Genomic DNA, 24,539 nt, shown 5'->3' with positions numbered 1-24,539 from the left:
ACACATTCCTCACCACAGTGATTCTTCACACATTCTTCACCACAGTGCTTCTTCTCACATTCATCACCCCAGTGATTCTTCACACATTCTTCACCTGAGTGATTCTTCACTCATTCTTCACGCCAGTGATTCTTCACACATGCTTCACCCCAGTGATTCTTCTCACATTCTTCATCTCAGTGATTCTTCACCCATTCTTCACCCCAGTCATTCTTCACACATTCATCACCCCAGTGATTCTTCACTCATTCTTCACTTCAGTGATTCTTCACACAATCTTCACCTCAGTGATTCTTCACACATTCTTCACCCCAGTGATTCTTCACAAATTCTTCACTCCAGTGATTCTTCACACAATCTTCACCCCAGTGATTCTTCACCCCAATGATTCTTCACTCATTCTTCACCTCAGTGATTCTTCACACATTCTTCACCTCAGTGATTCTTCACACATTCTTCACTCCAGTGATTCTTCACACATTCTTTACCCCAGTGATTCTTCACACATTATTCACCCCAGTGATTGTTCACACATTCTTCACCCCAGTGATTCTTAACTCATTCTTTACCCCAGTGATTCTTCACACATTCTTCACCTCAGTGATTCTTCACACATTCTTCACCCCAGTGATTCTTCACACATTCTTTACCCCAGTGATTCTTCACACATTATTCACCCCAGTGATTGTTCACACATTCTTCACCCCAGTGATTCTTAACTCATTCTTTACCCCAGTGATTCTTAACTCATGCTTTACCCCAGCGATTCTTCACACGTTCTTCACCTCAGTAATTCTTCATCATTCTTCACCCCAGTAATTCTTCACACATTCTTCACCCCAGTGATTCTTCACACATTCTTCACCTCTGTGATTCTTTACACATTCTTCACCCCAGTGATTCTTCACTCATTCGTCACCCCACTGATTCTTCACACATTCTTCACCCCAGTGATTCTTCACACATTCTTCACCTCAGTGATTCTTCACACATTCTTCACCCCAGTAATTCTTCACCTCAGTAATTCTTCACTCATTCTTCACCTCTGTGATTCTTTACACATTCTTCATCCCAGTGATTCTTCAATCATTCTTTACTCCAATGATTCTTCACACATTCTTCACCTCAGTGATTATTCACACATTCTTCATCCCAGTGATTCTTCGCACATTCTTCACCCCAGTGATTCTTCACACATTCTTCTCCCCAGTGATTCTTCACACATTCATCTCCCCAGTGATTCTTCACCCCAGTGATTCTTCACTCATTCTTCACCCCAGTGATTCTTCACACATTCATCTCCCCAGTGATTCTTCACCCCAGTGATTCTTCACTCATTCTTCACCCCAGTGATTCTTCACACATTCCTCACCACAGTGATTCTTCACACATTCTTCACCACAGTGCTTCTTCATTCATTCTTCACCTCAGTGATTCTTCACACATTCCTCACCCCAATGATGCTTCTCACATTCGTCACCCCAGTGATTCTTCACACATTCTTCACCTGAGTGATTCTTCACTCATTCTTCACGCCAGTGATTCTTCACACATGCTTCACCCCAGTGATTCTTCACACATTCATCACCCCAGTGATTCTTCACTCATTCTTCACTTCAGTGATTCTTCACACAATCTTCACCTCAGTGATTCTTCACACATTCTTCACCCCAGTGATTCTTCACACATTCTTCACTCCAGTGATTCTTCACACAATCTTCACCCCAGTGATTCTTCACCCCAATGATTCTTCACTCATTCTTCACCTCAGTGATTCTTCACACATTCTTCACCTCAGTGATTCTTCACACATTCTTCACTCCAGTGATTCTTCACACATTCTTTACCCCAGTGATTCTTCACACATTATTCACCCGAGTGATTGTTCACACATTCTTCACCCCAGTGATTCTTAACTCATTCTTTACCCCAGTGATTCTACACACATTCTTCACCTCAGTGATTCTTCACACATTCTTCACCCCAGTGATTCTTCACACATTCTTTACCCCAGTGATTCTTCACACATTATTCACCCCAGTGATTGTTCACACATTCTTCACCCCAGTGATTCTTAACTCATTCTTCACCACTGTGGTTATTCACTCATTCTTCACCTCAGTGATTCTTCACACATTCTTCACCTCAGTGATTCTTCACACATTCTTCACTCCAGTGATTCTTCACACATTCTTTACCCCAGTGATTCTTCACACATTATTCACCCGAGTGATTGTTCACACATTCTTCACCCCAGTGATTCTTAACTCATGCTTTACCCCAGTGATTCTTCACACATTCTTCACCTCAGTAATTCTTCACACATTCTTCACCCCAGTGATTCTTCACACATTCTTTACCCCAGTGATTCTTCACACATTATTCACCCCAGTGATTGTTCACACATTCTTCACCCCAGTGATTCTTCACACATTCCTCACCACTGTGGTTATTCACACATTCTTCACCTCAGTAATTCTTCACACATTCTTCACCCCAGTAATTCTTCACACATTCTTCACCCCAGTGATTCTTTACACATTCTTCATCCCAGTGGTTCTTCACACATTCTTCACCCCAGTGATTCTTCGCTCATTCTTCACATCAGTAATTCTTCACACGTTCTTCACCCCAGTGATTCTTTACACATTCTTCACTCCAGTGATTCTTCACACATTCTTCATCCCTGTGATTCTTCACTCATTCTTCACCCCAGTGATTCTTCGCACATTCTTCAACCCAGTGATTCTTCACGCATTCTTCACCTCAGTGATTCTTCACTCATTCTTCACCCCAGTGCTTCTTCACTCATTCTTCACCCCAGTGAATCTTCACACATTCTTCACCCCAGTGATTCTTCACACATTCTTCACCTCAGTGATTCTTCACAAATTCTTCACCCCAGTGATTCTTCACACATTCTTCAAACCAGTGATTCTTCACACATTCTTCACACCAGTGATTCTTCTCGTATTCTTCACTTCAGTGATTCTACACACATTCTTCAACCCAGTGATTCTTCACACATTCTTCAACCCAGTGATTTTTCACTCATTCTTCACCTCAGTGATTCTACACACATTCTTCAACCCAGTGAGTCTTCACACATTCTTCAACCCAGTGATTCTTCACACATTCTTCACCCCAGTGATTCTTCTCCTCTGCAATTCCCGGCAGTCATCCTGCCTCTGACGGTCTGCCTGATTAGTAATGCAATCTCTGCAATGCTTCTGGGAGAGCCAAAAGCCAGAAGACAGGTATTCTCTACAGGTGATGCTGTGGAAATAATAGGGAATGTTAGATACCCTGACTCAGGTCGCTGAGTGAGGCATGGAGAATTCAGTGAAAATGTGGCTTAAGAATTGCTTTTTTTTTGTTTTATGTTTTTTAATTGTATTCAGAAAATGTTAAATGGGTGCAATTTACACTATCTAGAATTCTTTGAGCTGTAATTCATAAAGGAGACCAATAGGATTGGATCAATGTTTTTGAATGTCATTACCAGAAATACACGGTTTGTCTGTTATCCAGTTTAGGATCTTATTGAATCGTACCGACTAAAGCTTCGAACATTCTGCCTCTGCAGGTGATCTTCCGTAATGAGGCAACTAAGGAATATCTGTTCTACATTGTAAACTTTAAATCCACAATTTCTATCCAAATCGGCTTGTTGGAACTGGTGGCACCAGTTCGGCAGAGCACTACTGGCTCTGTGGAAGTTGAGAATCCATTGGCCATTCCCACTGTATTCAGCACTGAATGTAAAATCGCAGACATCTGGCTCCCGACGCAGCTGATTGTCCCACCACAAGCTAAGGTAAGGGCACTGGGCTGTGGCATAGGGCATTGGGCTGTGGCATAGGGCACTGGGCTGTGGCATAGGGCACTGGGCTGTGGGATAGTGCACTGCGCACTGGGCTGTGGGATAGTGCACTGGACTGTACAATAAGGCACTGGTGGGATAGGGTACTGGGCTGTGGGAGAGGGCACTGGGCTGTACGATAGGGCACTATGCTGTGGGATAGGGCACTGGACTGTGGCATTAGGCACTGGACTGTGGCATAGGGCACTGGGCTGCACGAAAGGGCGCTGGGCTGCACGAAAGGTCGCTGGGCTGCACGAAAGGGCGCTGGGCTGCGGGATAGGGCGCTGGGCTGTATGAAAGGGCACTAGTCTGTGGGATAGGGCACTGGCTGTGGGATAGGGCTGTGGGATAGGGCACTGGACTGTACAATAGGGCACTGGGCTGGTGGGATAGGGTACTGGGCAGTGGGAGAGGGCACTGGGCTGTACGATAGGGCACTATGCTGTGGGATAGGGCACTGGACTGTGGCATTAGGCACTGGACTGTGGCATAGGGCACTAGGCTGCACGAAAGGGCGCTGGGCTGCGGGATCGGGCGCTGGGCTGCGGGATCGGGCGCTGGGCTGCGGGATCGGGCGCTGGGCTAAGCGAAAGTGCATTGGGCCGCGGGATCGTGCACTGGGCCGCGGGATCTGGGCCGCGGGATCGGACACTGGGCCGCGGGATAGTGCACTGGGCCGCGGGATAGTGCACTGGGCCGCGGGATAGGGCACTGGGCCGCGGGATAGGGCACTGGGCCGCGGGATAGGGCACTGGGCCGCGGGATAGGGCACTGGGCCGTGGGATAGTGCACTGGGCTGTGGGATAGTGCACTGGGCAGTGGGATAGTGCACTGGGCTGTAGGATAGGCCACTGGGCTGTGGGATAGGCCACTGGGCTGTGGGATAGTGCACTGGGCTGTGGGATAGTGCACGGGGCTGTGAGATAGGGCTCTGGGCTGTGGGATAGGGCTCTGGGCTGTGGAATAGGGCACTGGGCTGTGGGATAGGGCACTGGGCTGTGGGATAGAACACTGGGCTTTGGAATAGGGCGCTGGGCTGTGGGATAGGGCACTGGGCTGTGGGATAGTGCACTGGGCTGTGGAAAAGTGCACTGGGCTGTGGGAAAGTGCACTGGGCTGTGGGAAAGTGCACTGGGCTGTGGGATAGGGCACTGGGCTGTGGGATAGGGCACTGGGCTGTGGGATAGTGCACTGGGCTGTGGGATAGGCCACTGAGCTGTGGGATAGGGCACTGGGCTGAACGATAGGGCACTGGGCTGTACGATAGAGCACTGGTCTCTGCGATAGTGTACTGGTCTGTGGGATAGGGCACTGGGCTGTTTGGTAGGGCACTGGGCTGTGGGGTAGGGCACTGGGCTGTGTGGTAGGGCACTGGGCTGTGGGGTGGGGCACTGGGCTGTGGGATTGGGCACTGGGCTGTGGAATAGGGCACTGGGCTGTGGGATAGGGCACTGGGCTGTACGATAGGGCACTGGGCTGTACGATAGGGCACTGTGCTGTACGATAGGGCACTGGGCTGTACGATAGGGCACAGGGCTGTACGATAGGGCACTGGGCTGTACGATAGGGCACTGGGCTGTACGATAGGGCAGTGGGCTGTACGATAGGGTACTGGGCTGTACGATAGGGCACTGGGCTGTGGGATAGTGCACTGGACCGTGTGATAGGGCACTGGGCCGTGGCATAGGGCACTGGACTGTGGGATAGGGCTCTGGGATAGTGCACTGGGCTGTGGGATGGGGCACTGGGCTGTGGGATAGGGCACTGGGCTTTGAGATAGGGCACTGGGCTTTGAGATAGGGCACTGGGCTTTGAGATAGGGCACTGGGCTTTGAGATAGGGCACTGGGCTGTGGGGTAGGGCACTGGGCTGTGGGGTAGGGCACTGGGCTGTGGGGTAGGGCCCTGGGCTTTGGGGTAGGGCACTGGGCTGTGGGGTAGGCCACTGGGCTGTGTGGTAGGGCACTGGGCTGTGGGGTAGGGCACTGGGCTGTGGGATAGGGCACTGGGCTGTGAGGTAGGGCACTGGGCTGTGGGGTAGGGCACTGGGCTGTGGGGTGGGGCACTGGGCTATGGGGTAGGGCACTGGGCTGTGGGGTAGGGCACTGGGCTGTGGGGTAGGGCACTGGGCTGTGGGGTAGGGCACTGGGCTGTGGGGTAGGGCACTGGGCTGTGAGGTAGGGCACTGGGCTGTGGGGTAGGGCACTGGACTGTGGGGTAGGGCACTGGGCTGTGGGGTAGGGCACTGGGCTGTGGGGTAGGGCACTGGGCTGTGGGTTAGGGCACTGGGCTGTGGGGTAGGGCACTGGGCTGTGGGGTAGGGCACTGGGCTGTGGGGTAGGGCACTGGGCTGTGGGGTAGGGCACTGGGCTGTGTGGTAAGGCACTGGGCTGTGGCATGGGGCACTCGGCTGTGGGATAGTGCACTGGGCTATGGGATAGTGCACTGGGCTGTACGATAGGGCACTGGGCTGTGGGATAGTGCACTGGGCTGTGGGATAGGCCACTGAGCTGTGGGATAGGGTACTGGGCTGTGGGATAGGGCGCTGGGCTGTACGATAGGGCACTGGGCGGTACGATAGAGCACTGGTCTCTGCGATAGTGTACTGGGCTGTGGGATAGTGCACTGGTCTGTGGGATAGGGCACTGGGCTGTGGGATAGGGCACTGGGCTGTGGGATAGGGCACTGGGCTGTGGGATAGGGCACTGGGCTGTGGGATAGTGCACTGGGCTGTGGGATAGTGCACTGGGCTGTGGGATAGTGCACTGGGCTGTGGGATAGTGTACTGGGCTGTGGGATAGGGTACTGGGCTGTACGATAGGGCACTGAGCGGTACGATAGAGCACTGGGCTGTGGGATAGTGCACTGGTCTGTGGGAAAGTGCACTGGTCTGTGGGATAGGGCACTGGGCTGGGGGATAGGGCACTGGGCTGTGGGATAGGGCACTGGGCTGAGGGATAGTGCACTGGGCTGTGGGATAGTGCACTGGGCTGTGGGATAGTGCACTGGGCTGTGGGATAGTGCACTGGGCTGTGGGATAGGGCACTGGGCTGTGGGTTAGGGCACTGGGCTGTGGAGTAGGGCACTGGGCTGTGGGGTAGGGCACTGGGCTGTGGGGTAGGGCACTGGGCTGTGGGGTGGGGCACTGGGCTGTGGGTTAGGACACTGGGCTGTGGGGTAGGGCACTGGGCTGTGGGGTAGGGCACTGGGCTGTGGGGTAGGGCACTGGGCTGTGAGGTAGGGCACTGGGCTGTGGGGTAGGGCACTGGACTGTGGGGTAGGGCACTGGGCTGTGGGGTAGGGCACTGGGCTGTGGGGTAGGGCACTGGGCTGTGGGATAGGCCACTGAGCTGTGGGATAGGGCGCTGGGCTGTGGGATAGGGCGCTGGGCTGTACGATAGGGCACTGGTCTCTGCGATAGTGCACTGGGCTGTGGGATAGTGCACTGGTCTGTGGGATAGGGCACTGGGCTGTGGGATAGGGCACTGGGCTGTGGGATAGGGCACTGGGCTGTGGGATAGGCCACTGAGCTGTGGGATAGGGCGCTGGGCTGTGGGATAGGGCGCTGGGCTGTACGATAGAGCACTGGTCTCTGCGATAGTGCACTGGGCTGTGGGATAGTGCACTGGGCTGTGGGATAGTGCACTGGGCTGTGGGACAGTGCACTGGGCTGTGGGATAGTGCACTGGGCTGTGGGATAGGGCACTGGGCTGTGGGTTAGGGCACTGGGCTGTGGAGTAGGGCACTGGGCTGTGGGGTAGGGCACTGGGCTGTGGGGTAGGGCACTGGGCTGTGGGGTGGGGCACTGGGCTGTGGGTTAGGACACTGGGCTGTGGGGTAGGGCACTGGGCTGTGGGGTAGGGCACTGGGCTGTGGGGTAGGGCACTGGGCTGTGAGGTAGGGCACTGGGCTGTGGGGTAGGGCACTGGACTGTGGGGTAGGGCACTGGGCTGTGGGGTAGGGCACTGGGCTGTGGGGTAGGGCACTGGGCTGTGGGGTAGGGCACTGGGCTGTGGGATAGGCCACTGAGCTGTGGGATAGGGCGCTGGGCTGTGGGATAGGGCGCTGGGCTGTACGATAGGGCACTGGTCTCTGCGATAGTGCACTGGGCTGTGGGATAGTGCACTGGTCTGTGGGATAGGGCACTGGGCTGTGGGATAGGGCACTGGGCTGTGGGATAGGGCACTGGGCTGTGGGATAGGCCACTGAGCTGTGGGATAGGGCGCTGGGCTGTGGGATAGGGCGCTGGGCTGTACGATAGAGCACTGGTCTCTGCGATAGTGCACTGGGCTGTGGGATAGTGCACTGGTCTGTGGGATAGGGCACTGGGCTGTGGGATAGGGCACTGGGCTGTGGGATAGGGCATTGGGCTGTGGGATAGGGCACTGGGCTGTGGGATAGTGCACTGGGCTGTGGGATAGTGCACTGGGCTGTGGGATAGTGTACTGGGCTGTGGGATAGGGTACTGGGCTGTACGATAGGGCACTGAGCGGTACGATAGAGCACTGGGCTGTGGGATAGTGCACTGGTCTGTGGGAAAGTGCACTGGTCTGTGGGATAGGGCACTGGGCTGTGGGATAGGGCACTGGGCTGTGGGATAGGGCACTGGGCTGAGGGATAGTGCACTGGGCTGTGGGATAGTGCACTGGGCTGTGGGATAGTGCACTGGGCTGTGGGATAGTGCACTGGGCTGTGGGATAGGGCACTGGGCTGTGGGTTAGGGCACTGGGCTGTGGAGTAGGGCACTGGGCTGTGGGGTAGGGCACTGGGCTGTGGGGTAGGGCACTGGGCTGTGGGGTGGGGCACTGGGCTGTGGGTTAGGACACTGGGCTGTGGGGTAGGGCACTGGGCTGTGGGGTAGGGCACTGGGCTGTGGGGTAGGGCACTGGGCTGTGAGGTAGGGCACTGGGCTGTGGGGTAGGGCACTGGACTGTGGGGTAGGGCACTGGGCTGTGGGGTAGGGCACTGGGCTGTGGGGTAGGGCACTGGGCTGTACGATAGGGCACTGGGCTGTGGGATAGGGCACTGGACTGTGGCATAGGGCACTGGGCTGCACGAAAGGGCGCTGGGCAGCACGAAAGGGCGCTGGGCTGCGGGATCGGGCGCTGGGCTGCGGGATCGGGCGCTGGACTGCGGGATCGGGCGCTGGGCTGCGGGATAGGGCGCTGTGCTGTGGGATAGGGCACTGGGCTGTGGGATAGGGCACTGGGCTGTGGGATAGTGCACTGGGCTGTGGGATAGTGCACTGGGCTGTGGGATAGTGCACAGGGCTGTGGGATAGGCCACTGAGCTGTGAGATAGGGTACTGGGCTGTACGATAGGGCACTGAGCGGTACGATAGAGCACTGGGCTGTGGGATAGTGCACTGGGCTGTGGGATAGGGCACTGGGCTTTGGGGTGGGGCACTGGGCTGTGGGATTGGGCACTGGGCTGTGGAATAGGGCACTGGGCTGTGGGATAGGGCACTGGGCTGTACGATAGGGCACTGGGCTGTACGATAGGGCACTGGGCTGTACGATAGGGCACTATGCTGTGGGATAGGGCACTGGACTGTGGCATTAGGCACTGGACTGTGGCATAGGGCACTGGGCTGCACGAAAGGGCGCTGGGCTGCACGAAAGGGCGCTGTGCTGCACGAAAGGGCGCTGGGCTGCGGGATAGGGCGCTGGGCTGCGGGATCGGGCGCTAGGCTGCGGGATCGGTTGCTGGGCTGCGGGATCGGGCGCTGGGCTAAGGGTATGTGCACTGGGCCGCGGGATCGGGCACTGGGCCGCGGGATCTGGGCCACGGGATCGGACACTGGGCCGCGGGATAGTGCACTGGGCCGCGGGATAGTGCACTGGGCCGCGGGATCGGGCGCTGGGCTGCGGGATCGGGCGCTGGGCTAAGGGAACGTGCACTGGGCCGCGGGATCGGGCACTGGGCCGCGGGATCTGGGCCGCGGGATCGGACACTGGGCCGCGGGATAGTGCACTGGGCCGCGGGATAGTGCACTGGGCCGCGGGATAGGGCACTGGGCCGCGGGATAGTTCACTGGGCAGCGGGATAGGGCGCTGGGCCGCGGGATAGGGCGCTGGGCCATGGGAGAGTGCACTGGGCCGTGGGATAGTGCACTGGGCAGTGGGATAGTGCACTGGGCTGTGGGATAGTGCACTGGGCTGTGGGATAGTGCACTGGGCTGTGGGATAGGCCACTGGGCTGTGGGATAGGGCACTGGGCTGTGGGATAGTGCACTCCGCACTGGGCTGTGGGATAGTGCACTGGTCTGCGGGATAGGGCACTGGGCTAGGGGATAGTGCACTGGGCTGTATGATATGGCATTGGGCTGTGGGATAGTGCACTGGGCTGTGGGATAGGCCACTGAGCTGTGGGATAGGGTACTGGGCTGTACGATAGGGCACTGGGCGGTACGATCGAGCACTGGTCTCTGCGATAGTGCACTGGTCTGTGGGATAGTGTACTGGTCTGTGGGATAGTGCACTGGTCTGTGGGATAGGGCACTGGGCTGTGGGATAGGGCACTGGGCTGTGGGATAGGCCACTTGGCTGTACGATAGGGCACTGGGCTGTGGGATAGTGCACTGGGCTGTGGGATAGACCACTGGGCTGTGGGATAGGGCACTGGGCTGTGGGATAGGGCACTGGGCTGTACGATAGGGCACTGGGCTGTGGGATAGTGCACTGGGCTGTGGGATAGGCCACTGAGCTGTGGGATAGGGTACTGGGCTGTGCGATAGGGCACTGGGCTGTGGGATAGTGCACTGCGCACTGGGCTGCGGGATAGGGCACTGGGCTGCGGGATAGGGCACTAGGCTAGGGGATAGTGCACTGGGCTGTATGATAGGGCACTGGGCTGTGGGATAGTGCACTGGGCTGTGGGACAGGCCACTGAGCTGTGGGATAGGGTACTGGGCTGTGGGATAGGGCACTGGGCTGTACGATAGGGCACTGGGCGGTACGATAGAGCACTGGTCTCTGCGATAGTGCACTGGGCTGTGGGATAGTGCACTGGTCTGTGGGATAGGGCACTGGGCTGTGGGATAGGGCACTGGGATGTGGGATAGGGCACTGGGCTGTGGGATAGGGCACTGGGCTGTGGGATAGGGCACTGGGCTGTGGGATAGGGCACTGGGCTGTGGGATAGGGCACTGGGCTGTGGGATAGGGCACTGGGCTGTGGGATAGGGCACTGGGCTGTGGGATAGTGCACTGGGCTGTGGGATAGTGCACTGGGCTGTGGGATAGTGCACTGGGCTGTGGGATAGGGCACTGGGCTGTACGATAGGGCACTGAGCGGTACGATACAGCACTGGGCTGTGGGATAGTGCACTGGTCTGTGGGATAGGGCACTGGGCTGTGGGATAGGGCACTGGGCTGTGGGATAGGGCACTGGGCTGTGGGATAGTGCACTGGGCTGTGGGATAGTGCACTGGGCTGTGGGATAGGGCACTGGGCTGTGGGTTAGGGCACTGGGCTGTGGAGTAGGGCACTGGGCTGTGGGGTAGGGCACTGGGCTGTGGGGTAGGGCACTGGGCTGTGGGGTAGGGCACTGGGCTGTGGGGTAGGGCACTGGGCTGTGGGGTAGGGCACTGGGCTGTGAGGTAGGGCACTGGGCTGTGGGGTAGGGCACTGGACTGTGGGGTAGGGCACTGGGCTGTGGGGTAGGGCACTGGGCTGTGGGGTAGGGCACTGGGCTGTGGGGTAGGGCACTGGGCTGTGGGGTAGGGCACTGGGCTGTGGGGTAGGGCACTGGGCTGTGGGGTAGGGCACTGGGCTGTGGGGTGGGGCACTGGGCTGTGGGATTGGGCACTGGGCTGTGGAATAGGGCACTGGGCTGTGGGATAGGGCACTGGGCTGTGGGGTAGGGCACTGGGCTGTGGGGTAGGGCACTGGGCTGTGAGGTAGGGCACTGGGCTGTGGGGTAGGGCACTGGGCTGTGAGGTAGGGCACTGGGCTGTGGGGTAGGGCACTGGGCTGTGGGGTAGGGCACTGGGCTGTGGGGTAGGGCACTGGGCTGTGGGGTAGGGCACTGGGCTGTGGGGTGGGGCACTGGGCTGTGGGATTGGGCACTGGGCTGTGGAATAGGGCACTGGGCTGTGGGATAGGGCACTGGGCTGTACGATAGGGCACTGGGCTGTACGATAGGGCACTGGGCTGTACGATAGGGCACTGGGCTGTACGATAGGGCACTGGGCTGTACGATAGGGCACTGGGCTGTACGACAGGGTACTGGGCTGTACGACAGGGCACTGGGCTGTGGGATAGGGCACTGGGCTGTGGGATAGGGCACTGGACCGTGTGATAGGGCACTGGGCCGTGGCATAGGGCACTGGACTGTGGGATAGGGCTCTGGGATAGTGCACTGGGGTGTGGGATGGGGCACTGGGCTTTGGGATAGGGCACTGGGCTGTGGGATAGGGCACTGGGCTTTGAGCTAGGGCACTGGGCTTTGAGATAGGGCACTGGGCTTTGAGATAGGGCACTGGGCTTTGAGATAGGGCACTGGGCTTTGAGATAGGGCACTGGGCTTTGAGATAGGGCACTGGGCTTTGAGATAGGGCACTGGGCTTTGAGATAGGGCACTGGGCTTTGTGATAGGGCACTGGGCTTTGAGATAGGGCACTGGGCTTTGAGATTGGGCACTGGGCTTTGAGATTGGGCACTGGGCTTGGAGATAGGGCACTGGGCTTTGAGATAGGGCACTGGTCTGTGGGATAGGGCACCGGTCTGTGGGATAGTGCACTGGGCTGTGGGATAGGGCACTAGGCTGTGGGATAGTGCCACTGGGCTGTGGGATAGGGCACTGGGCTGTGGGATAGGGCACTGGGCTGTGGGATAGGGCACTGGGCTGTGGGATAGTGCCACTGGGCTGTGGGATAGGGCACTGGGCTGTACGATAGGACACTGGGCTGTAAGATAGGGCACTGGGCAGTAGGATAGGGCACCGGGCTGTGGGATAGGGCACCGGGATGTGGGGTAGGACAGTGGGCTGTGGGGTAGGACAGTGGGCTGTGGGGTAGGACAGTGGGCTGTGGGATAGGGCACTGGGCTGTGGGATAGGGCACTGGGCTGTGGGATAGGGCACTGGGCTGTGGGATAGGGCACTGGGCAGTGGGATAGGGCACTGCACACTGGGCTGTGGGATAGTGCACTGGGCTGCGGTATAGGGCACTGGGCTGTATGATAGGGCATTGGGCTGTGGGATAGGGCACTAGGCTGTGGGATAGTGCAGTGGGCTGTGGCATAGGGCACTGGGCTGTGGGATAGTGCACTGGGCTATGGGATAGTGCACTGGGTTGTACGATAGGGCACTGGGCTGTGGGATAGTGCACTGGGCTGTGGGATAGGCCACTGAGCTGTGGGATAGGGTACTGGGCCGTACGACAGGGCACTGGGCGGTACGATAGAGCACTGGTCTCTGCGATAGGGCACTGGGCTGTGGGATAGGGCACTGGGCTGTTGGGATAGGGCACTGGGCTGTGTGATAGGGCACTGGGCTGTGGGATAGGGCACTGAGCTGTGGGATAGGGCACTGGGCTGTGGGATAGGGCACTGGGCTGTGGGATAGGGCACTGGGCGGTAAGATAGAGCATTGGTCTCTGGCAAAGCACACTGGGATGTGGGATAGGTCACTGGGCTGTACGATAGGACACTGGTCTGTAAGATAGGGCACTGCGCAGTAGGATAGGGCACCGGACTGTTGGTAGGGCACCGGGCTGTGGGATAGGGCACCGGGATGTGGGGTAGGACAGTGGGCTGTGGGGTAGGACAGTGGGCTGTGGGATAGGGCACTGGGCTGTGGGATAGGGCACTGGGCTGTGGGATAGGGCACTGGGCTGTGGGATAGGGCACTGAGCTGTGGGATAGGGCACTGGGCTGTGAGATAGGGCACTGGGCTGTGGGATAGTGCACTGCGTACTGGGCTGTGGGATAGTGCACTGGGCTGCGGGATAGGGCACTGGGCTGCGGGATAGGGCACTGGGCTCGGGGATAGTGCACTGGGCTGTATGATAGGTCATTGGGCTGTGGGATAGGGCACTGAGCTGTGGGATAGGGTACTGGGCCGTACGATATGGCACTGGGCGGTACGATAGAGCACTGGTCTCTGCGATAGGGCACTGGGCTGTGGGATAGGGCACTGGGCTGTGGGATAGGGCACTGGGCTGTGGGATAGGGCACTGGGGTGTGGGATAGGGCACTGAACTGTGTGATAGTGCACTGGGCTGTGGGATAGTGCACTGGGCTGTGCGATCGGGCACTGATCTGTGGGATAGGGTACTGGGCTGTGGGATAGGGCACTATGCTGTGGGATAGTGCACTGGGCTGTGGGATAGGGCACTGGGCTGTGGGATAGGGCACTGGGCTGTGGGATAGTGCACTGCGCACTGGGCTGTGGGATAGTGCACTGGGCTGCGGGATAGGGCACTGGGCTGCGGGATAGGGCACTGGGCTAGGGGATAGTGCACTGGGCTGTATGATACGGCATTGGGCTGTGGGATAGTGCACTGGGCTGTGGGATAGGCCACTGAGCTGTGGGATAGGGTACTGGGCTGTGGGATAGGGCACTGGGCGGTACGATAGAGCACTGGGCTGTGGGATAATGCACTGGTCTGTGGGATAGTGCACTGGTCTGTGGGATAGGGCACTGGGCTGTGGGATAGGGCACTGGGCTGTGGGATAGGGCACTGGGCTGTGAGATAGGGCATTGGGCTGTGGGATAGGGCACTGGGCTGTGGGATAGGGCACTGGGCTGTGGGATAGGGCACTGGGCTGTGGGATAGGGCACTGGGCTGTGGGATAGGGCACTGGGCTGTGGGATAGGGCACTGGGCTGTGGGATAGGGCACTGGGCGGTAAGATAGAGCATTGGTCTCTGGCAAAGCACACTGGGATGTGGGATAGGTCACTGGGCTGTACGATAGGGCACTGGGCTGTAAGATAGGGCACTGGGCAGGAGGATAGGGCACCGGACTGTTGGTAGGGCACCGGGCTGTGGGATAGGGCACCGGGATGTGGGGTAGGACAGTGGGCTGTGGGGTAGGACAGTGGGCTGTGGGATCGGGCACTGGGCTGTGGGATCGGGCACTGGGCTGTGGGATAGGGCACTGGGCTGTGGGATAGGGCACTGGGCTGTGGGATAGGGCACTGGGCTGTGGGATAGGGCACTGCGTACTGGGCTGTGGGATAGTGCACTGGGCTGCGGGATAGGGCACTGAGCTGCGGGATAGGGCACTGGGCTCGGGGATAGTGCACTGGGCTGTATGATAGGTCATTGGGCTGTGGGATAGGGCACTGAGCTGTGGGATAGGGTACTGGGCCGTACGATATGGCACTGGGCGGTACGATAGAGCACTGGTCTCTGCGATAGGGCACTGGGCTGTGGGATAGGGCACTGGGCTGTGGGATAGGGCACTGGGCTGTGGGATAGGGCACTGGGCTGTGGGATAGGGCACTGAGGTGTGGGATAGGGCACTGAACTGTGTGATAGTGCACTGGGCTGTGGGATAGTGCACTGGGCTGTGCGATCGGGCACCGGGCTGTGGGATAGGGCACTGGGCTGTGGGATAGGGCACTGGGCTGTGGGATAGGGCACTGGGCTGTGGGATAGGGCACTGGGCTGTAGGATTGGGGACTGGCCTGTGGGATAGGGCACGATGCTGTGGGATAGTGCACTGGGCTGTGGGATAGGGCACTGGGCTGTGGGATAGGGCACTGGGCTGTGGGATAGTGCACTGCGCACTGGGCTGTGGGATAGTGCACTGGGCTGCGGGATAGGGCACTGGGCTGCGGGATAGGGCACTGGGCTAGCGGATAGTGCACTGGGCTGTATGATACGGCATTGGGCTGTGGGATAGTGCACTGGGCTGTGCGATAGGCCACTGAGCTGTGGGATAGGGTACTGGGCTGTACGATAGGGCACTGGGCGGTACGATAGAGCACTGGTCTCTGCGATAGTGCACTGGTCTGTGGGATAGTGCACTGGTCTGTGGGATAGTGCACTGGTCTGTGGGATAGGGCACTGGGCTGTGGGATAGGGCACTGGGCTGTGGGATAGGACACTTGGCTGTACGATAGGGCACTGGGCTGTGGGATAGTGCACTGGGCTGTGGGATAGGCCACTGGGCTGTGGGATAGGGCACTGGGCTGTGGGATAGGGCACTGAGCTGTACGATAGGGCACTGGGCTGTGGGATAGTGCACTGGGCTGTGGGATAGGCCACTGAGCTGTGGGATAGGGTACTGGGCTGTGCGATAGGGCACTGGGCTGTGGGATAGTGCACTGCGCACTGGGCTGCAGGATAGGGCACTGGGCTGCGGGATAGGGCACTGGGCTAGGGGATAGTGCACTGGGCTGTATGATAGGGCACTAGGCTGTGGGATAGTGCAGTGGGCTATGGGATAGTGCACTGGGCTGTACGATAGGGCACTGGGCTGTGGGATAGTGCACTGGGCTGTGGGATAGGCCACTGAGCTGTGGGATAGGGTACTGGGCTGTGGGATAGCGCACTGGGCTGTACGATAGGGCACTGGGCGGTACGATAGAGCACTGGTCTCTGCGATAGTGCACTGGGCTGTACGATAGGGCACTGGGCTGTGGGATAGTGCACTGGGCTGTGGGATAGGCCACTGAGCTGTGGGATAGGGTACTGGGCTGTGGGATAGCGCACTGGGCTGTACGATAGGGCACTGGGCGGTACGATAGAGCACTGGTCTCTGCGATAGTGCACTGGGCTGTGGGATAGTGCACTGGTCTGTGGGATAGTGCACTGGGCTGTGGGATAGGGCACTGGGCTGTGGGATAGGGCACTGGGCTGTGGGATAGGGCACTGGGCTGTGGGATAGGGCACTGGGCTGTGAGATAGGGCACTGGGCTGTGGGATAGGGCACTGGGCTGTGGGATAGGCCACTGGGCTGTGGGATAGGCCACTGGGCTGTGGGATAGTGCACTGGGCTGTGGGATAGTGCACGGGACTGTGAGATAGGGCTCTGGGCTGTGGGATAGGGCTCTGGGCTGTGGAATAGGGCACTGGGCTGTGGGATAGGGCATTGGGCTGTGGGATAGAACACTGGGCTTTGGAATAGGGCGCTGGGCTGTGGGATAGGGCACTGGGCTGTGGGATAGTGCACTGGGCTGTGGGAAAGTGCACTGGGCTGTGGGAAAGTGCACTGGGCTGTGGGAAAGTGCACTGGGCTGTGGGAAAGTGCACTGGGCTGTGGGATAGGGCACTGGGCTGTGGGATAGGGCACTGGGCTGTGGGATAGTGCACTGGGCTGTGGGATAGGCCACTGAGCTGTGGGATAGGGCTCTGGGCTGTGGAATAGGGCACTGGGCTGTGGGATAGGGCACTGGGCTGTGGGATAGAACACTGGGCTTTGGAGTAGGGCGCTGGGCTGTGGGATAGGGCACTGGGCTGTGGGATAGTGCACTGGGCTGTGGGAAAGTGCACTGGGCTGTGGGAAAGTGCACTGGGCTGTGGGAAAGTGCACTGGGCTGTGGGATAGGGCACTGGGCTGTGGGATAGGGCACTGGGCTGTGGGATAGTGCACTGGGCTGTGGGATAGGCCACTGAGCTGTGGGATAGGGCACTGGGCTGTACGATAGGGCACTGGGCTGTACGATAGGGCACTGGGCTGTACGATAGAGCACTGGTCTCTGCGATTGTGTACTGGTCTGTGGGATAGGGCACTGGGCTGTGGGATAGATCACTGGGCTGTGGGATAGGGCACTGGGCTGTGGGATAGGGCACTGGGCTGTGGGATAGTGCACTGCGCACTGGGCTGTGGGATAGTGCACTGGGCTGCGGGATAGGGCACTGGGCTAGGGGATAGTGCACTGGGCTGTATGATACGGCATTGGGCTGTGGGATAGTGCACTGGGCTGTGGGATAGGCCACTGAGCTGGGGGATAGGGTACTGGGCTGTACGATAGGGCACTGGGCGGTACGATAGAGCACTGGTCTCTGCGATAGTGCACTGGTCTGTGGGATAGTGTACTGGTCTGTTGTATAGTGCACTGGTCTGTGGGATAGGGCACTGGGCTGTGGGATAGGGCACTGGGCTGTGGGATAGGGCACTTGGCTGTACGATAGGGCACTGGGCTGTGGGATAGTGCACTGGGCTGTGGGATAGACCACTGGGCTGTGGGATAGGGCACTGGGCTGTGGGATAGGGCACTGGGCTGTACGATAGGGCACTGGGCTGTGGGATAGTGCACTGGGCTGTGGGATAGGCCACTGAGCTGTGGGATAGGGTACTGGGCTGTGCGATTGGGCACTGGGCTGTGGGATAGTGCACTGCGCACTGGGCTGCGGGATAGGGCACTGGGCTGCGGGATAGGGCACTGGGCTAGGGGATAGTGCACTGGGCTGTATGATAGGGCACTAGGCTGTGGGATAGTGCAGTGGGCTGTGGCATAGGGCACTCGGCTGTGGGATAGTGCACTGGGCTATGGGATAGTGCACTGGGCTGTACGATAGGGCACTGGGCTGTGGGATAGTGCACTCGGCTGTGGGATAGGCCACTGAGCTGTGGGATAGGGAACTGGGCTGTGGAATAGGGCACTGGGCTGTACGATAGGGCACTGGGCGGTGCGATAGAGCACTGGTCTCTGCGATAGTGCACTGGGCTGTGGGATAGTGCACTGGGCTGTGGGATAGTGCACTAGGCTGTGGGATAGGGCACTGGGCTGTGGGATAGGGCACTGGGCTGTGGGATAGGGCACTGGGCTGTGGGATAGGGCACTGGGCTGTGGGATAGGGCACTGGGCTGTGGGATAGGGCACTGTGCTGTGGGATAGGGCACTGTGCTGTGGGATAGGGCACTGGGCTGTGGGATAGTGCACTGGGCTGTGGGATAGTGCACTGTGCTGTGGGATAGTGCACTGGGCTGTGGGATAGTGCACTGGGCTGTGGGATAGGGTACTGGGCTGTACGATAGGGCACTGAGCGGTACGATAGAGCACTGGGCTGTGGGATAGTGCACTGGGCTGTGGGATAGGGCACTGGGCTGTGGGATAGTGCACTGGGCTGTGGGATAGTGCACTGGGCTGTGGGATAGTGCACTGGGCTGTGGGATAGGGCACTGGGCTGTGGGTTAGGGCACTGGGCTATGGAGTAGGGCACTGGGCTGTGGGGTAGGGCACTGGGCTGTGGGGTAGGGCACTGGGCTGTGGGGTAGGGCACTGGGCTGTGGGGTAGGGCACTGGGCTGTGGGGTAGGGCACTGGGCTGTATGATAGGGCATTGGGCTGTGGGATAGGGCACTAGGCTGTGGGATAGTGCAGTGGGCTGTTGCATAGGGCACTGGGCTGTGGGATAGTGCACTGGGCTATGGGATAGTGCACTGGGTTGTACGATAGGGCACTGGGCTGTGGGATAGTGCACTGGGCTGTGGGATAGTGCACTGGGCTGTGGGATAGGGTACTGGGCTGTACGATAGGGCACTGAGCGGTACGATAGAGCACTGGGCTGTGGGATAGTGCACTGGTCTGTGGGATAGGGCACTGGGCTGTGGGATAGGGCACTGGGCTGTGGGATAGTGCACTGGGCTGTGGGATAGTGCACTGGGCTGTGGGATAGTGCACTGGGCTGTGGGATAGGGCACTGGGCTGTGGGTTAGGGCACTGGGCTGTGGGGTAGGGCACTGGGCTGTGGGGTAGGGCACTGGGCTGTGGGGTAGGGCACTGGGCTGTGGGGTAGGGCACTGGGCTGTGGGGTAGGGCACTGGGCTGTGGGGTAGGGCACTGGGCTGTGGGGTAGGGCACTGGGCTGTGGGTTAGGGCACTGGGCTGTGGAATAGGGCACTGGGCTGTGGGATAGGGCACTGGGCTGTACGATAGGGCACTGGGCTGTACGATAGGGCACTGGGCTGTACGATAGGGCATTGGGCTGTACGATAGGGCACTGGGCTGTACGATAGGGCACTGGGCTGTACGATAGGGCACTGGGTTGTACGATAGGGCACTGGGCTGTACGATAGGGTACTGGGCTGTACGATAGGGCTCTGGGCTGTGGGATAGGGCACTGGGCTGTGGGATAGTGCACTGGACCGTGTGATAGGGCACTGGGCCGTGGCATAGGGCACTGGACTGTGGGATAGGGCTCTGGGATAGTGCACTGGGCTGTGGGATGGGGCACTGGGCTTTGGGATAGGGCACTGGGCTGTGGGATAGGGCACTGGGCTTTGAGATAGGGCACTGGGCTTTGAGATAGGGCACTGGGCTTTGAGATAGGGCACTGGGCTTTGAGATAGGGCACTGGGCTTTGAGATAGGGCACTGGGCTTTGAGATAGGGCACTGGGCTTTGAGATAGGGCACTGGGCTTTGAGATTGGGCACTGGGCTTTGAGATAGGGCACTGGTCTGTGGGATAGGGCACCGGTCTGTGGGATAGTGCACTGGGCTGTGGGATAGGGCACTAGGCTGTGGGATAGTGCCACTGTGCTGTGGGATAGGGCACTGGGCTGTGGGATAGTGCACTGGGCTGTGGGATAGGGCACTGGGCTGTGGGATAGTGCCACTGGGCTGTGGGATAGGGCACTGGGCTGTACGATAGGACACTGGGCTGTAAGATAGGGCACTGGGCAGTAGGATAGGGCACCGGGCTGTGGGATAGGGCACCGGGATGTGGGGTTGGACAGTGGGCTGTGGGGTAGGACAGTGGGCTGTGGGGTAGGACAGTGGGCTGTGGGATAGGGCACTGGGCTGTGGGATAGGGCACTGGGCTGTGGGATAGGGCACTGGGCTGTGGGATAGGGCACTGGGCTGTGGGATAGGGCACTGCACACTGGGCTGTGGGATAGTGCACTGGGCTGCGGTATAGGGCACTGGGCTGTATGATAGGGCATTGGGCTGTGGGATAGGGCACTAGGCTGTGGGATAGTGCAGTGGGCTGTTGCATAGGGCACTGGGCTGTGGGATAGTGCACTGGGCTATGGGATAGTGCACTGGGTTGTACGATAGGGCACTGGGCTGTGGGATAGTGCACTGGGCTGTGGGATAGGCCACTGAGCTGTGGGATAGGGTACTGGGCCGTACGACAGGGCACTGGGCGGTACGATAGAGCACTGGTCTCTGCGATAGGGCACTGGGCTGTGGGATAGGGCACTGGGCTGTTGGGATAGGGCACTGGGCTGTGGGATAGGGCACTGGGCTGTGGGATAGGGCACTGGGTTGTGGGATAGGGCACTGGGCTGTGGGATAGGACACTGGGCTGTGGGATAGGGCACTGTGCTGTGGGATAGGGCACTGGGCTGTGGGATAGGGCACTGGGCGGTAAGATAGAGCATTGGTCTCTGGCAAAGCACACTGGGATGTGGGATAGGTCACTGGGCTGTACGATAGGACACTGGGCTGTAAGATAGGGCACTGGGCAGTAGGATAGGGCACCGGACCGTTGGTAGGGCACCGGGCTGTGGGATAGGGCACCGGGATGTGGGGTAGGACAGTGGGCTGTGGGGTAGGACAGTGGGCTGTGGGATAGGGCACTGGGCTGTGGGATAGGGCACTGGGCTGTGGGATAGGGCAATGAGCTGTGGGATAGGGCACTGGGCTGTGGGATAGGGCACTGGGCTGTGGGATAGTACACTGCGTACTGGGCTGTGGGATAGTGCACTGGGCTGCGGGATAGGGCACTGGGCTGCGGGATAGGGCACTGGGCTCGGGGATAGTGCACTGGGCTGTATGATAGGTCATTGGGCTGTGGGATAGGGCACTGAGCTGTGGGATAGGGTACTGGGCCGTACGATATGGCACTGGGCGGTACGATAGAGCACTGGTCTCTGCGGTAGGGCACTGGGCTGTGGGATAGGGCACTGGGCTGTGGGATAGGGCACTGGGCTGTGGGATTGGGCACTGGGCTGTGGGATAGGGCACTGGGGTGTGGGATATGGCACTGAACTGTGTGATAGTGCACTGGGCTGTGGGATAGTGCACTGAGCTGTGCGATCGGGCACTGGGCTGTGGGATAGGGCACTGGGCTGTGGGATAGGGCACTGGGCTGTGGGATAGAGCACTGGGCTGTGGGAGAGGGCACTGGGCTGTGGGATAGGGCACTGGGCTGTAGGATTGGGGACTGGGCTGTGGGATAGGGCACAATGCTGTGGGAAAGTGCACTGGGCTATGGGATAGGGCACTGGGCTGTGGGATAGGGCACTGGGCTGTGGGATAGTGCACTGCGCACTGGGCTGTGGGATAGTGCACTGCGCACTGGGCTGTGGGATAGTGCACTGGGCTGCGGGATAGGGCACTGGGCTGCGGGATAGGGCACTGGGCTAGGGGATAGTGCACTGGGCTGTATGATACGGCATTGGGCTGTGGGATAGTGCACTGGGCTGTGGGATAGGCCACTGAGCTGTGGGATAGGGTACTGGGCTGTACGATAGGGCACTGGGCGGTACGATAGAGCACTGGTCTCTGCGATAGTGCACTGGTCTGTGGGATAGTGTACTGGTCTGTGGGATAGTGCACTGGTCTGTGGGATAGGGCACTGGGCTGTGGGATAGGGCACTGGGCTGTGGGATAGGGCACTTGGCTGTACGATAGGGCACTGGGCTGTGGGATAGTGCACTGGGCTGCGGGATAGGGCACTGGGCTGTGGGATCGGCCACTGAACTGTGGGATAGGGTACTGGGCTGTGGGATAGGGCACTGGGCAGTACGATAGAGCACTGGTCTCTGCGATAGTGCACTGGGCTGTGGGATAGTGCACTGGTCTGTGGGATAGTGCACTGGTCTGTGGGATAGTGCACTGGTCTGTGGGATAGGGCACTGGGCTGTGGGATAGGGCACTGGGCTGTGGGATAGGGCACTGGGCTGTGGGATAGGGCACTGGGCTGTGGGATAGGGCACTGGGCTGTGGGATAGGGCACTGGGCTGTGGGATAGGGCACTGGGCTGTGGGATAGGGCACTGGGCTGTGGGATAGGGCACTGGGCGGTAAGATAGAGCATTGGTCTCTGGCAAAGCACACTGGGATGTGGGATAGGTCACTGGGCTGTACGATAGGACACTGGGCTGTAAGATAGGGCACTGGGCAGTAGGATAGGGCACCGGGCTGTTGGTAGGGCACCAGGCTGTGGGATAGGGCACCGGGATGTGGGGTAGGACAGTGGGCTGTGAGGTAGGACAGTGGGCTGTGGGATAGGGCACTGGGCTGTGGGATAGTGCACTGCGTACTGGGCTGTAGGATAGTGCACTGGGCTGCGGGATAGGGCACTGGGCTGCGGGATAGGGCACTGGGCTCGGGGATAGAGCACTGGGCTCGGGGATAGTGCACTGGGCTGTATGATAGGTCATTGGGCTGTGGGATAGGGCACTGAGCTGTGGGATAGGGTACTGGGCCGTACGATATGGCACTGGGCGGTACGATAGAGCACTGGTCTCTGCGATAGGGCACTGGGCTGTGGGATAGGGCACTGGGCTGTGGGATAGGGCACTGGGCTGTGGGATAGGGTACTGGGCTGTGGGATAGGGCACTGGGGTGTGGGATAGGGCACTGAACTGTGTGATAGTGCACTGGGCTGTGGGATAGTGCACTGGGCTGCGCGATCGGGCACTGGGCTGTGGGATAGGGCACTGGGCTGTGGGATAGGGCACTGGGCTGTGGGATAGGGCACTTGGCTGTGGGATAGGGCACCGGGCTGTTGGTAGGGTACAGGGATGTGGGGTAGGACATTGGGCTGTGGGATAGGGCACTGGGCTGTGGGATAGGGCACTGGGCTGTGGGATAGGGCACTGGGCTGTATGATAGGGCACTGGGCTGTACGATAGGGCACTGGGCTGTACGATAGGGCACTGGGCTGTACGATAGGGCACTGGGCTGTGGGATAGGGCACTTGGCTGTACGATTGGGGACTTGGCTGTACGATTGGGGACTGGGCTGTGGGATAGGGCACTGGGCTGTGGGATAGGGATCTGGGCTGTGGGATCGGGCACTCGGCTGTGGGATAGGGCACTAGGCTGTATGATAGGACACTGGCCTGTGGGATAGTGCACTGGGCTGCGGGATAGGGCACTAGGCTGTGGGATAGGGCACTGAGCTATGGGATAGTGCACTTGGCTGTATGATAGGGCATTGGGCTGTGGGATAGGGCACTGGGCTGTGGGATAGGGCACTGGGCTGTGGGATAGTGCAGTGGGCTGTGGGATAGTGCAGTGGGCTGTGGGATAGGGCACTGGGCTGTGGGATAGGGCACTGGTCTATGGGATAGTGCACTGGGCTGCATGATAGGGCATTGGGCTGTGGGATAGGGCACTGGGCTGTGGGATAGGGCACTGGGCTGTGGGATAGGGCACTGGGCTGTGGGATAGTGCACTGGGCTGTGAGATAGGGCAACTGGGTTATGGGATAGTGCACTGGGCTGTACGATAGGGCACTGCGCTGTGGGATAGGGCACTGGGCTGTGGGATAGAACACTGGGCTTTAGATTAGGGCGCTGGGCTGTGGGATCGGGCACCGGGCTGTTGGTAGGGTACAGGGATGTGGGGTAGGACATTGGGCTGTGGATAGGGCACTGGGCTGTGGGATAGGGCACTGTGCTGTGGGATAGGGCACTGTGCTGTGGGATAGGGCACTGGGCTGTACGATAGGGCACTGGGCTGTGGGATAGGGAACTGGGCTGTGGGTTAGGGCACTGGGCTGTACGATAGGGCACTGGGCTGTGGGATAGGGAACTGGGCTGTGG

At 59.2% G+C, this 24,539-nt stretch overlaps 1 protein-coding gene across 1 annotated transcript in view; it reads left to right on the top strand.

Moving 5' to 3' along the window:
- The window catches only part of hydin (HYDIN axonemal central pair apparatus protein), a 1,725,340-nt gene that overhangs the window by 1,639,756 nt on the left and 61,045 nt on the right, over positions 1-24,539 (top strand). Inside the window, 1 exon segment of the mRNA XM_070897728.1 lies at positions 3,587-3,817. Coding sequence (XP_070753829.1) covers positions 3,587-3,817 — 231 coding nt within the window.

This window comes from Pristiophorus japonicus, chromosome 13 (assembly GCF_044704955.1).
Source record: "Pristiophorus japonicus isolate sPriJap1 chromosome 13, sPriJap1.hap1, whole genome shotgun sequence".
In the NCBI taxonomy this organism is placed as follows: Eukaryota; Metazoa; Chordata; class Chondrichthyes; family Pristiophoridae; genus Pristiophorus; species Pristiophorus japonicus.
The sequence above is the reverse complement of the archived record's forward strand: the minus strand, read 5'-3'. Positions and strand labels throughout refer to the sequence as shown.